General features: G+C 37.1%; 2 protein-coding genes across 2 annotated transcripts in view; both read left to right on the top strand.

The window, feature by feature from the left end:
• Positions 1-283: 283 nt before the first annotated feature.
• Positions 284-5,372, top strand: PKNH_1140600 (conserved Plasmodium protein, unknown function; the record flags this gene model as incomplete). The annotated part of the gene is made up of 3 exons (XM_002261542.1): positions 284-578; positions 690-5,173; positions 5,307-5,372. 3 exons carry the CDS (start codon positions 284-286, stop codon positions 5,370-5,372), a joined length of 4,845 nt encoding a protein of 1,614 aa, XP_002261578.1.
• Positions 5,373-10,636: 5,264 nt separating this feature from the next.
• Positions 10,637-15,405, top strand: part of PKNH_1140500 (SICAvar, type I) — a gene marked incomplete at both ends in the record, with an annotated part of 32,376 nt that continues 27,607 nt past the window's right edge. The window contains 2 exons of the mRNA XM_039114158.1: positions 10,637-10,759; positions 10,947-11,790. Of these exons, the coding sequence (XP_038969776.1) occupies positions 10,637-10,759; positions 10,947-11,790 (967 nt within the window). The remainder of the gene's footprint in view (positions 10,760-10,946; positions 11,791-15,405) is intronic.

Genomic DNA, 15,405 nt, shown 5'->3' with positions numbered 1-15,405 from the left:
AAAAAAAAAAGAAAAGAGGAAATACCATTGACATGCTAAGTATGCTATGGTCCCCACAATTTTGATCACTCGAAAGTAAAACTATTTTCTCCAAAACGGTCGCTTCACTGTGTTATGGGAGTTCGCAGTGTGAAGGGGGGGACCACCACCCAATAGCTTCCGTTACAGGGACATATCACTCATAACGGTGGGAAAACATTGAGAGACAACATACAGGTACGCACAGGTACACAGTTAATGCAGAGGTAAACTGTTAACTAGCTACCCATTCAACGGTGTACAAATGGAGAGGACCAAAAAGAAAAATTTTTCCTTCCAAGGGTACTTCAAAAAATCGCCAGAGTCCACAAGCAATGAGCAGAAGGATAACCAGAAGGATCACGTGGATGGTGACCACACCATTGAGGGGGACGAATCGGAGGTAGGGTTCAGGAGCCCTGTGGAGATGCAGTTTGGTGAAAATCCCCTGGGGGTAGTAGCTTATTACCGTTGCACAGAAGGGAAGCTCACCACTTTGGAAGATTCCTCCGGGTGCCACAGGTCAGCGTCCATCCGCAACTATCGGGAGGAGGATGCAGGTAAAGTCTTGATGAAAAGTACATAAAATGTGTATGATGTGTACGCTTTTTGTGTTAGTTGATTCTTTTCCCCCTTTTCACCGTCGTTTTTCTCCCCACCCCCAACTGTAGACTCTCCGTGGATGTTCAAGCTAAAAAACAGAGAGTTAGTCGACCTGGAAAACAGGAGGGGAGAAAGGGCCAAGGCAAACTATTGCTTGAAACTTAGCGGAAAATCCAAGTTTTACTTGAAAGTGGAGTCGGACAACTGTCTGGAGCTTCTGGGAGGAAATTACTGCACCAATGAAAGGGCCATTAGAATAAAAAAAGAAATTTGTAAAAAATTAGGAAACGAAAACAATGAAGGATTTACATTCCAAATGTGGATTGGAATAGAAGAAGACAAAATTTTTGTGGAAGAGGAAAAAAAAAAAAAAAAAAAAAAAAAAAAAAAATATATTTGTTTAATACAAAAAGGGAAGGAGGAAAAGTATCAGTGGAGTATACATCTAGTGATAGACAACGACGAATGCTATTTCCTTATCGACTTCAGGAATGAGAAGTTTCGATTTGATCCCTTTCCATTAGGATATTTAAAAACAAAAAAAATCAATGATTACTACTGGAGCCACGTGTCTATTATTTTTAATCTAACCATCGATCTCATTTACGTTATTTTAACTGGAGAGGATAGTTATTTCTTACAGGCGTGCAAAAATACGTACGCCATTTTTTACAGCAGTGTTCTTTATCCGACCAACTTTTTTACCGACAGCTCAACGGCGTTGCCTCTTTATATCGGGGCCAAACCGTACACTGAGTTTGGGGGTTCCGATGAGAGTGAGGACAACCCGCATGCAGAAGAAATGAAGATCAAAAGTGGGAGATCATCCAAATCTAGTAGAATCCACAAAGGAAGTAGCGAATTTGTATCCTTCCTCATCACCGAAATAAGGCTATTTGCGTTAAGTAGATCTGCTGACCTCGTGGTTAAGGAAAGCAGAGCTCTTTTGGAATGTGCCTGGCTTGGTGGTGCCAATGAAGGATTCTCGAACGGGGAGGAAGAGTTGGGGGGGGGACTGAATGGACTGACAGAACACACCGGCCTGGGTAGCCGGAGTAACCTACCAGATGGCGAAAATAGAAAGAGCTCAAAGAAACATTCAAGAAGGGGAAAAAGTAGTGAAGGGAAGTCGAGTGATAACCAATGGGGCAAAGAGAGCAGCGATGATGGGGATGAATATGTCGCTATGTCTAGTGCGATTGAGGGGAAAGACGGCGCGGAAGGAAGGGACGACATCAAGAACAGGTGGAATGAATTCAACAAGGAGATTAAGAAGATGAAGGAGAAAGTCCACAAGTTTAGCGACGAGATGAAGGGAGGGAGCGATGGAGGAAGTGATGACCGGAGTGACTACGAGAGAGATGCTGGAAATGCCAATGATGCTACCACACCTTCGCTGCACCCTCACGGTGGTCACCCTTCACAGGAGGATTTCTTTAAATTCGACTCGGAGGAGGAGCAGGACAATTTGGGGGAGGACGATTTTTTTTTCAAACGGGAAAGGAAGAACAGGCCCAACGGCACGACTCCCTCCGGTGATGAAATTTTTGTTAAAAAGAAGAAAAGCAATATAAACAAGGGGAAGACGGGCAAATACGATTCGAATGAGCCTGCCCAAATGAACACAGGGGAAAAGAATTATCCTGCTTTTTATTTTAACTTCTCCGATGAGGGTGGGGAGAAGAGGGAGGAGGCACAATCGGGTGTCAGGAAGTTAGGTGGACCGGAAGACAGCGAGGAAAATCTATCGATAGAAGCTGGGAAACCATCCTTGGAAGGAGAAACTCCATCAGGAAAAGAACACACCCATTCTGTTAATCAGGGGAGAAATTCCCAGGACGGAGTAAAGGGTCCTATGAAAAAGTATCTTAACAAAATTGTGAAGGGGAAAAGTGCAGATGATTCAGAAGTAGAAGAAGGTAGGCATTACAACGAGGAAGATGTGAACCTACTGCTGAATGAACTGAAGGATAAGTTTGAGAGCGAATTTGTGGACATCGTCATAGAGAAACTTGGGCACAAGTTTAATCTGAAAGAAAAGGACAAAGAAGAAATATTTTCTACATTTAAATCGAGTGCAAAGACAGAGAAGGAGCAGGTGGACTCGGACTGCATCAAGGAAAGGTATCTTGCATTAGTAAAACTAAGAGAGGACAGACAACAGAACAAACTGCATGAAGAAATAAAGGAGGAGTTGAAAAAGATCAAGGAGCAATCCAATGTTGAAAAGAACCTAAGTAGTTACATCAAGGACAACCAGTTGTTGAATGAATACTATATAAAAAAGTACAGTTGCACTGGAGGGAAACTCAGCGACAAGGAGAGCGAAGAGAACTTTCCGCAAGAAACATGGACGTATGGGAAGAAATTGTCTGGCGGGAATGAACAGAAGGAAGGGGTACTCAGTAACTCCAATTCGATTAGAGGAGAATCGCACACCTCTGATAAGAGTCACTCCATTGTAAACTTGCAGTATCAGGACGGAAGCCACGTCTTCGCGGAGGGGGAGAAGGAGAGCAGATCCAACAGCAGTGAAGAGCTGACCGTACAGATGGGTACAAATATCAATGGACACTTCCACATAAAAGAGGAGGGAAATCTCAAAGAGCGGGTTGAGCAGGAGGAGAAGAAGTCTGATATCAGCGATTTTACTTTTATGAAGAGCAGCAGTGGGCGTGGCGGTCACGTCAAGCGCAGCGGTGAGTTTGCCATCCAAAGTAACGATCCGCCCCTCATACCGGAGGAGCTCCGAATAGTCCCGTCGAACGAGAGCGATTTGCTACCTGAGGAGGGGAAGAACAGGAGAAGCATCTCCAGCCATCTTTTGAACGAAGAAGAACTGAAGCATGGTAACAATGAAATCAGCCAAGCAATAAAAGCAGGGAAACATTTCTATCAATTTATATGCCCATTGACCCCTTATGAATTATTTCTCCTAAGGAGGTTCCACAGAAAGGGAATAAACGAAGAACTTAAGGAATTTAGAAATAAAAAGTACCTCTCTTGTGATAAGCAACTGATCCCAACAGGAGGAATTTGTAGAACTCCCCTAAACGTTGCCTACATAAAATACAAAATAACGATGATGAAGTCCATGTTGAAAAGTAGCCGCAGATATATTCACGAGAAGAAGTTCAAGAAGGGGCTAAAAGTTTGCATAAAGAATTCAGAGTACATCAAGAATTTTGTCAGAAGCTATTGTGTGTTGAAAAGGAGGGAACTGAGTCGGAACTCCTCCTCACCGCGGTCCTCCATAGGATCTCCTGAGGGAACCCTCTATCAGTATTCCGACTTCTACCTGAATGTAGATAGCGCATACATCACCATGGACGAGCTAAAGAACATTTTAAAGACCAATGTGAGGAATATAATTATCTGTAAAATATTTATTTTGATCAAGGAGTACAAAAAGTATAAGTACATTGAGAACTCGTCTCTAATTTTAGCTCTGCAGTCTATCCTTTGTCGGGTCGTAACGAGTTATACATTGTTGAGGAAAATTTTGAGGAAGTTTATCCTGTTACTCTTCCTGAGGGGTTGTCTGAGTTGCGTAGAATCTATGTGTAGCTTTCTCTTTCTGATGTACCCTAAGGAACGGAACCATCCGCTTGTTGCCAAACTGTATTCCCTCTGTAGAAATTCCTTTTTAATATACTCCACATGCTACAAGAGCAATAAATATGCCATGATTAATAATTACGATATGAACTTTGAGAAGTGCGTACAATTTTTTTCTCCAGAATGGGGCTACTACATCTACACGACCAGCAACTTTAACATCTTCTCCTCCAGTGTAAAGTTCAATGGCTTCTTGAAAAGGGACATGGACTTCTCCGCCATAGGGCACGTGGGAGAACAGAAGGAGGGACGACAACGTGAACAACAACAGGAACAACAGCAGGAACAACAGCAGGAACCGGGGGTCATATGCGGTATGAGTAGCCGTTTGGGTAGTTCTGCGGGTAGTGGCATCAATGTTGATGAACCTTTGGGAGGCACACATCCCCATATAGACGTGGAACCCCGGACGGACCTGACGGAGCTACCGAAAGATGATCCCCCGAGGGAATCCACGGACGGAGGAAAACTCGCAAACATGGATATGTGCAAAGATGTGAGCAATACAGAAGGAAGGGAACTGAGAGAAAACGATTTGTACACATACCTAACAAACTATGAGAAGAAAAAAAGGAGTTATTACATCATTGATGATAATCTGAGGCGCATCGACTTCACTAGAAAAGAAACCAACTACAACTTGGAGACCTTTCTCCAGGTGGGGAATCTGAATGGAAGCTCAGCAGAGCAGACTAAACGGGACCAATTGGATAGACTTATGAGCAAAGTCAACCGTGACGTATATCTGAATTCTTCCGTCTCCTGCACGAATGCCAACTTTTTGGGCCATTGTCCCCACTGCAAGCATGCCTTCAACTTCTTCACTCGGTCGTGTAAATTGTGCCAGCGGTATGTGCACGTGTGCTACTACCTACTCATTCACTGTACCTACAAGTACCACTGCGAGTTGTGCGACGCAACGTACTCGGAGAAGGTAAGTCCGACCAGGGCGGTGCGCTCATGTGCCGGCGCGAATAGGCACTTGTGCAGACGCACATAGGGCGGAACGTGTGTGCACCCCGCCCACCTTGAATTCACTTCTTTTTTTTTTTTTTTCCTCCTTGCAGTGCCTGGAAAAGTTCTCAGAAGGATTCACCTGCTTTTACTGCGGGTTGTTTTTCATTCGAAAGTGATTCAACCCTGTGGAAAGAACACTCACGTAGAGTGTTATATCATACAGGGAGAGCTCGTTCTTCTGACCGCTTTGTCCCCAGGGGAGCTCTTTCGAAGTTCACTAAATCCTCCACCCCCCATGTACTTTCATTTTTTTCTGTCACTTCTGAACATTGAAAGGTTTCTCACGTGCAGTATACTTTCTTCTATAGACCGCCGTGTGTAGTTTTTGCCCTTTTTTTCTTTATTAAAGGAAAGTATCAGCGATTTTTCTTTTTCAGTCATGCTTCTTTAATCTTTTTTTTTTGTGTCGAATTTTTAACTCCTTTTTTTGCGGAACATTAATTTCATTTGATTGTTTTTTTTTTTCCCATTTTCCCCATGGAACATTTTTCTTTTTTCCTTTAAATACCTTTTTTTTCTTTTCTTTGTTCCACCTTTAAACCTTCTCCTTTTATCTTCCTTACCTTAAACCTTCATTCCTTCCTCCTCCAAAACTTCTTCTTAAACCTTCCTTCTCTCATTTAAAACATTTTATTTTCCCCCTAAGCATTCCTTTTTCTTCTCCTCTAACACTTCCTTTTTATGTTCTTTAAACCTTCTTTCTTTTTCCTCTATTAAGTAGTCTTTTTTCTTTTACCCTTAAACCTTCTTTATTATTTCTCCCTTTTATAATCTTCTGTTTCTTTTTTTCCCAATTAAATAATCCTTCTTCTGGTTCTTCCTTAAACCCATCTTCTCTTCTTCTTGTCTCTTAAAATTTACTTCTTCCCTTAAGACTTCCCTTCTTTTCTCCCTTTAAAACTTCTTTCCTTTTCCCTTTTTAAACCTTCTTTCTTTTCCTCATTAAAACCTTTTTCTTTTTCCCCTTTAAACATTCCTTCTTTTTCTTCTCCTTTAAACAGTCTTTCCTTTCTTCCTTTTCCTTTATACCTTCTTTCTTTTCCATAAATTCTTCCTTCTCATTTTTTTCAATCGTTCCTTTTTCTTTTTTACTTTAGGAAGCTTAATCTCTTCCTCTTCCCCTTTGAACTTTCCTTCTATTCCTTTTCTTTCTTCTTTCTTTTCCTTTTCCTACCTTTTCTTTTTATTGCTTTTTCTTTTTATTCCTTTTTCCTTTTATTCCTTTTTCTTTTATTCCTTTTCTTTCTATTCCATTTCCTTTCCTTTTTATTCCCTTTCCTTTCCTTTTTATTCCCTTTCCTTTCCTTCTTATTCCTTTTTTTTTTATTCCTTTTTCTTTTCCTTTTCTTTCTTTAAAGCCTTTCCTCTCCTTTAAATCTTCCTTCATACATTCCTTTGAGAAACCTTCCTTCTTTTTTCCTTCCCCCTTTAAGCAACCTTCTTTCTTCTTTTCTCCCCTTGGAAACATTCTTTGTACTTTTTCCTCCTTCTTAAACCTTCTTTCCACATAAAAACTTGTTACTTCTATCTCCCTTAATAAACCTTCTTTTTCTTCCCCCCTTTAAGGAACCTTCTTTCTTCTTCCTTTAGGGTGGTTAAACACCAGGCCATATATTATTGTTATAAAAAACCGAGGGAACTGAACCTTCTTTCTCTTCCCTTTGAAAACCTTCTTTTCCTTCCCCCCTTAAAACTTCTTTCCTTTCCATCATTATAATAAAAAAAAAGAAAAAAAAAAAATCTCCATTCATGTTGTTAAGTACCAGGCCATATATTATTGTTGTTGAAGGAAAAACCGAGGAAATAGAACCTACTTCATCCCTTTGAAAACCTTCCTTTTCCTCCCATAAACAAAACATTCCTTCCTTCCCTACCTTTAAACAAAACATTCCTTCCTTCCCTCTTTAAACAAAACTTTTCTTCCCTTCCCTCTGAACAGAAGTTTCCCCTTCCCTCCCTAAAACAAAAATTTTCAACTTCTTCTTCCCTCCCTAAAACAAAAATTTTCAACTTCCTTCTTCCCTCCCTGAAACAAAAATTTTCAACTTCTTCTTCCCTCCCTAAAACAAAAATTTTCAACATCCTTCCCTATCCCCTTAAGGTGGTTATGTACCAGGCCATATTATTATTCTAATAACCGAGGAAGGAATCTTCTTCCCTTTTTCCCCTTTAAAACATTCTTTTCTTTTTCCAACCTTTAAACCTTCTTTCTTCTTTTCCTCAAAGGAAAAAATAAAAAAAAAGAAAAAAATTTCCAACTTCTTCTTCCCTTCCCTCCATTAAGGAAGCTAAAATACGAGGTCATATTATTGTTCCAATAATATAGGAAAGAAACATTCCTTCTTTTCCTTTTCCTCAAAGGAAAGAAAATAAAAAAAAAAAAAAAAATTTCAACTTCTTCTTCCCTCCCTAAAACAAAAATTTTCAACTTTCGTCTTCCCTCCCTAAAACAAAAATTTTCAACTTTCTTCTTCCCCCTAAGGAAGCTAAAATAACAGGTCATATATTATTGTTCTAATAACCGAGGGAAAAGAACTTTTCATCTTTCCTTCCCCGTTTAAGAAATCTTCTTTTTCCTTTTCTTCCCCCCTTGGAAACCTTCCTACTCCCCCCTCCCGAAAACAGAAATTTTCAACATCCTTCCCTCTCCCCTAAGGAAGCTAAAATAACAGGTCATATTATTGTTCTAATAACCTAGGAAAGAACCTTTCCTCCTTACATTCCTTCCTTTGGGAAACCTTCTTTTCTTCTTTTCCTCAAAGGAAAAAAAAAAAAAAAAAAAAAGAAATCTTCAACATCCTTCCCTCTCCCCCCCTTAAGGTGGCTAAAACACCAGGCCACATTGTTGTTGTTCTAATAAACGAGGAAAAAGAACATTCCTCTTTCCTTCCCTCCTTCTGGAAACCTTTTTTCTTTTTCCCTCCCTTAAAACCTATAAAAAGAAAAGGTTCCTTCTTCCCTCTAAGGTGGTTAAGTACCAGGCCACATTGTTGTTCTAAGAAACCGAGGAAAGAAGCTTCCTTTCACCTTCCTTACCTTTAAACAAAACATTCCTCCCCTCCCTAAAACAAAAATTTTCAACTTCCTTCACCAATAAGGAAGCTAAAATAACAGGTCATATTATTATTCTAATAACCGAGAAAAGAACTTTCTTTTCCCTTTCCCCCTTTGAGAACCTTCTTTTTCTTTCCCCCTTTGAGAACCTTCTTTTTCTTTCCCCCTTTGAGAACCTTCTTTTTCTTTCCCCCTTTGAGAACCTTCTTTTTCTTTCCCCCTTTGAGAACCTTCTTTTTCTTTCCCCTTAAGAAACCTTCTTTTACCTTCCTTTAAGGAAACCTTCCTGCATCCTTCTTATTTTCTTTTCAAACCTTCTTTCTTTCTTTTTTCTTTTCTTTTATTAAGAAGTTGCCTGGAGAAAAAGAAGAAAAGAAAAGAAAAGAAAAGAAAGGAACGGAATATAGAAAAGAAAAGAAAAGAAAAGAAAAGAAAAGAAAAGGAAAAGAAGAAAGGAACTAAATAGAAAAAAAGAAGTAAGAGAAGAAGAAAGGAACGGAATAGAAAAGAAAAGAAAGGAACAGAATAGAAAAGAAGGAACGGAACGGAATAGAACAGAAGAAAGGAACGGAATAGAAAGGAACGGAATAGAAAGGAACGAAATAGGAAAAAAGAAGTAAGAGAAGAAGAAAGGAACGAAATAGAAAAGAAAAGAAAGGAACGAGTAGAAAGGAACGAAATAGAACAGAAAAGAAAGGAACGGAATAGAAAAGAAAAGAAGAAAGGAACGGAATAGAAAAGGAAAGAAAGGAACGAAATAAAGAAAAGAAGAAAAGGAAGGAACGAAATAAAGAAAAGAAGAAAAAGAACGAAATAGAAAAGAAAAGAAAGGAACAGATAGAAAAATAGAAGAAAAGAAGTAGAAGAAAAAGAAAAAAAGAAAAAAAGAGAAGAAGAAGAAGAAGAAAACAAGGAAGAAAGAAGGACGGTTAAACGTGGAAGGAGAAAAAAAAAAGAAAAGGTTTAGAAGGAAAGAAGTTTCTCAAAAGAAGATATTTAGAGTGAGAGAGTTTTGGGCGAGCGGGTAACAAGGTAACCGGTAACGAGGTAACGGGTAAACCGGTAACAGGTAAACCGGTAACAGGAAGTAACCGGTAACTAGGTAACCGGTAACAGGAGGTAACCGGTAACAAGGTAACCGGTAACAGGAAGTAACTGGTAACAGGTAAACCGGTAACGAGGTAACCGGTAACAAGGTAACCGGTAATCGGTAACAGGAAGTAACCGGTAACAGGAAGTAACCGGTAACAGGAAGTAACCGGTAACAGGAAGTAACCGGTAACCGGTAACAGGAAGTAACCGGTAACCGGTAACAGGAAGTAACCGGTAACCGGTAACAGGAAGTAACCGGTAACCGGTAACAGGAAGTAACCGGTAACAGGAAGTAACCGGTAACAGGAAGTAAACCGGTAACAGGAAGTAACCGGTAACAGGAAGTAAACCGGTAACAGGAAGTAACCGGTAACAGGAAGTAACCGGTAACAGGAAGTAACCGGTAACAGGAAATAACCGGTAACAGGAAATAACCGGTAACAGGAAGTAACCGGTAACAGGAAGTAAACCGGTAACAGGAGGTAACCGGTAACAGGAAGTAACCGGTAACCGGTAACAGGAAGTAAACGGTAACCGGTAACAGGAAGTAACCGGTAACAGGAAGTAACCGGTAACAGGAAGTAACCGGTAACAGGAAGTAACCGGTAACAGGAAGTAACCGGTAACAGGAAGTAACCGGTAACAGGAAGTAACCGGTAACGGGTAACGGGTAAACCGGTAACGAGGTAACGAGGTAACGAGGTAACGAGGTAACCGGTAACGAGGTAACAAGGTAACCGGTAACGAGGTAACAAGGTAACCGGTAACGAGGTAACCGGTAACAGGTAAACGGGTAACCTATAACCTGTAACTGAAAAAAAAAAAGAAAGAAAAAGGAAGAAGATAGTAGTAGTTTGAAGGAGTAGTTTCCAAAAGAAGTAGTTCCAAAAGAAAGTAGTTTCCAAGGAGTAGTTTGAAAAGAAAGTAGTTTCCAAAAGAAGTAGTTCCGAAAAAAAGTAGTTTCCAAAAAGAAGTAGTTCCGAAAGAAAGTAGTTTCCAAGTAGTAGTAGCTTCAGAAGAAAGTAGTTCCCCAAAAAAAGTAGTTTCCAGAAGAAAGCAGTTTCCAAAGAAGAAAAGAAAAGAAAGGAAGAAAATAAGAAAATGAATTAAAGAAAAAAGAAAGGAGAAAGGAATATTTTTCCTTTTTTTTTTTTTTTTTTTTTTCCTTTCTTTTAATTCTATATTTAATATATATAATATATATATTTTTTTCCCCGAAAGATCAAGATACACAATGTCGACGGGACCAACAGCAGCCCCGGGTGCCGCTAGTGCTGGGTTGTTGGAAGAATGGATGAAGGCAATAGTGAAGAATAATGCAGGGGGAGTGGCCTCGTCGGATCCGGAGGACATTATTGTAATGGGGGGGGGGCATAAATATATGTATAAATATACGTACATGTGTATGTATATATGTACAGATATACATATGCATATATATATATATATATATATATATATATATATATATATATATATATATATATACTATATACGTAAATGTATATATATGTATATGTTCCCCATCATGTTTATTCCTATAGAAAAGAATGAAGGATGATTTACGGACAACTTGGGAGAAATTGGGTAGTAGGTTGAAGGCGCAAGAGGCGCAAGAAATAAGGAACCTCTGCTTCGAAGGCGTAAAGTGGGCGGGGAAGAAGTTATCCTTCGGGCAACAATATATGGGAGATGTATGTATGGCCATGGCCGAAGTTCGATATTTCACAAGTGGATTGAAGAAAGGGAATAAAAGATCGAAGGTGGAAGTTGAAGCAGTGCAGGATCACGAATGGTATCCGCGATGTCTCGTTGGAGCAGTTGCTTTATCCGAAATCTATGGAGATCACTGTCATTTGGGAGAAGTAGTGAATGAAATGTTATCTAAGATGGAGGGGAACTTACAGGCGCACGGGGGGGCTGGCACAAACTTGAATAAATGTGAGAACGTTAACCCCGTGCATTTAATGCTGGGTAAATCCATCCTCCGCAGTACAATCAAAGATTGGGCGCAAAAGCAAAGGGAAGCAAAGGGAAATGGGGGATATAGGGTAGGGGGTGTGTGGGATAACAGGTGGCCACAGGTCTGCAATAATAGTAATAAGGTGTCCAAGATGGACGAGCAGGAAAGGAAAAAGTGGTTAAATGAGAATAAAGCCAGTATGGTACAATTCATGAAACTGGGCAACACGCAAGGTAGTGGTGGTAGTCAAGCATCTGTCCTAGCAGATGTATTAGCGGATCCCGACAGTAATTACACGTTCAAGGAAGAAACGTTAGAACAAGTATTTAAGGAAGCAATAGAAAACGGCACTACTGCGGGGACTCCTTCTATTGATGTAGGCAAGGCAATAGAGAAGTTAACGAAGGCAGCCAAGGAAACTGAGGGTAAGTGTCTTATTATTAATGTATTAATATATTATTAATGTATTAATATATTACATTAATAATGTATTAATATATTATTAATGTATTAATATATTACATTAATAATGTATTAATATATTATTAATGTATTAATGTATTAACATAGTACATCATTAATATATTAATATAATTCATCATTAATATATTAATATAATTCATCATTAATATATTAATGTATTACATTATTAATATAATACATCATTAATATATTAATGTATTAATGTATTAATGTATTAAAGTATTAATATATTACATCATTAATATATTAAATTATTACACCCTTAATACATTATTACATTATTAATGTATTAATGCATTAATGTATTAATGTATTAATGTATTACATCATTAATGTATTACATCAGTAGTGTATTACATTATTAATATATTACATTATTAATGTATTAATGTATTAATGTATTAATATATTAATGTATTAATGTATTAATGTATTAATATATTAGTGTATTACATTATTAGTGTATTACATTATTAGTGTATTACATTATTAGTGTATTACATTATTAGTGTATTACATTATTAATATATTAATGTATTTATGTATTAATGTATTAATATATTATATTATTAATATATTAATGTATTAATGTATTAATGTATTAATATATTACATTATTAATGTATTACATCATTAATGCATCATTAATGCATTATTAATATATTAATGTATTAATGTATTACATTATTAATATAATACATCATTAATGTATGTATGTATGAATGTATTAATGTATGAATGTATTAATGTATGAGTGTATTAATGTATGAATGTATTAATGTATGAATGTATTAATGTATTAATGTATTAATGTATTAATATATTATATTATTAATGTATTACATTATTAATGTATTAATGTATTACATTATTAGTGTATTACATTATTAGTGTATTACATTATTAGTGTATTACATTATTAGTGTATTACATTATTAGTGTATTACATTATTAGTGTATTACATTATTAGTGTATTACATTATTAGTGTATTACATTATTAGTGTATTACATTATTAGTGTATTACATTATTAGTGTATTACATTATTAGTGTATTACATTATTAGTGTATTACATTATTAGTGTATTACATTATTAGTGTATTACATTATTAGTGTATTACATTATTAGTGTATTACATTATTAGTGTATCACATCATTAGTGTATCACATCATTAATATATTAATGTATTAAATTATTACACCCTTAATACATTATTAATGCATTAAGGTATTAATGTAATAAAAAAAAGAAAGGAAAAGTAATAAAAAAAGAAAAAGGAAAAAAAGAAAAAGGAAAAAAAGAAAAAGGAAAAAAAGAAAAAGGAAAAAAAGAAAAAGGAAAAAAAAAAAAATTAATATAAGAAGAAAACAGGAAGTAAAGAATTGGATAAAAAAAAAAATGAAAAAAATAGAAAAAATAAAGGAATGAATGAATGTGTATGGGGTGTGTATGTGTAAGATTTCGTATTTTTAGGTTGCGGGATTTATAATATTTTACGGTGTATATGTGTAAGATTTCGTATTTAGGTTGCGGGATTTAATATTTTTGGGTGTACATGTGTACGATTTCGCATTTAGTTTTGCGGGATTTATAATATTTCACGGTGTATATGTGTAAGATTTCGCGTTTTCTTAGGGGTTGAGGTTGCAGGATATAAGAACAACAATATATGGCATGTTATTTAGATAATTTAGGGGGGAGTTTTCTTTTTTTTTTCTTAAAAGAAAAAAAAAAAAAAAAAAAAAAAGTAAGAAAAAATATTTTTTTTGGAAATGGAAAAAATAAAAAGGAGAAAAAAAAAAAAAAAGAATGTGTATTCTTAAAAAAAAAGAAGAATGTTTTTTTTTTTTTCTATAAACAGAACGTGTCATTTCAGCAGAAAAAAAAAAAAAAAAGTTGCAAACAAAATAAGAAATAAAGATGAAAGAAAGAATGCTTTTTTTTTCTTTTTTCTTTTTTTTTAAAGTTGTAATTATGAATGTTTAGCGCCGTTCCACACATTTTGTGCGAAACCGTAGTGTAGCCCGCGCGCTCGCGCGCGGATGTCCCATACACTTTTTTACGAGAATATGATATAACACCTATTGGGGGCAACTCTCGAAAAAGGGATAAAAGAAAGAAATTTTAAGGGAAAAAGAAAAAAAAAAAAATAGGTTGTGTGAAGATGGGAAGGTTGTGGGGTGTTAGAAGTCAGATTCCGGGTTTAGGAATAAAGGTTGTAGGGGTGTTAGAATAAGGCTGTAGGGGTGTTGGAATGAAGGTTGTAGGGGTATTTGAATAAGGTTGTAGGGGTGTTAGAATAATGTTGTATGGGTGTTAGAATGGGGTGTCCGGGTATAGGAGTAATACTGTATGGGTGTTAGAAGTGAGATTCCGGGTTTAGGGTGGTGACTGTTTTGAGTGTACACAGGACCAAAGTTTTGATAATTGCGAAATTAACACAAATGGCCAGGGCAACACTCAAAATGTAAATAGCAAATTGCAGACAATGTTTGAGGACGAACAGGATAAAACAGGACTGAAGGAATCTTTGGACAAAATATGTAAGTAGACACCCCAATCGCAATAACCAACCAACCCCCAACCAAAAATAAAAAAAAAAAAAAAAAAGAAAAGTAAAAAAGAAAAATAAAAAAAAAAAGAAAAGTAAAAAAATTAAAATAAATAAAAAAGAAAAAAAAAAAAAAAAAAAAAAAGGAAAAAAAAAAAAAAAAAAAAAAAAAAAAAAAAAAAAAAAAAAAAAAAAAAAAAAAAAAAAAAAAAGAAAATAATATAAGGTGTGGGGGGGACAGTATGATGAGAAGGTTGTCGGGGTGTTAGAATTCAGATTCCGGGTATAGGACTAACGTTTTAAGGGTATTAGAATAATGTTGTAGGGGTGTCCGAATAAGGTTGTGGGATGCAGGGAATTAGATTCCGGGTTTAGGAATCAGATTCCGGGTTCAGGAGTCAGATTCCGGGTTTAGGAATTAGATTCCGGGTTCAGGAGTCAGATTCCGGATTTAGGAATAAAGGTTTCGGGGTGTTGGAAGAAGGTTATAGGGCTGTTAGAACGGGGTTTCAGGGTATAGGAATAATGTTGTAGGGGTGTCCGAATAAGGTTGTGGGATGCAGGGAAATAGATTCCGGGTTTAGGAATCAGATTCCGGGTTCAGGAGTCAGATTCCGGGTTTAGGAGTTAGATTCCGGGTTCAGGAGTCAGATTCCGGATTTAGGAATAAAGGTTTCGGGGTGTTGGAAGAAGGTTATAGGGCTGTTAGAACGGGGTTTCAGGGTATAGGAATAATGTTGTAGGGGTGTCCGAATAAGGTTGTGGGATGCAGGGAAATAGATTCCGGGTTTAGGAATCAGATTCCGGGTTCAGGAGTCAGATTCCGGGTTTAGGAGTCAGATTCCGGGTTCAGGAGTCAGATTCCGGGTTTGGGAATGAAGGTTGTATGGGTGTCAGAATTCAGATTCCGGTTTTAGGGGGAAGGTGTCAGGGGTGTTAGGACTTAGATTCCGGGTTTAGGAAGAAGGTGTCATGGTGTTAGAACTTTAGATTCCGGGTTTA

This window comes from Plasmodium knowlesi (assembly GCF_000006355.2).
Source record: "Plasmodium knowlesi strain H genome assembly, chromosome: 11".
In the NCBI taxonomy this organism is placed as follows: domain Eukaryota; phylum Apicomplexa; class Aconoidasida; order Haemosporida; family Plasmodiidae; genus Plasmodium; species Plasmodium knowlesi.
Note: the sequence above shows the minus strand (reverse complement) of the source record. Positions and strands in the feature narration are given on the sequence as shown.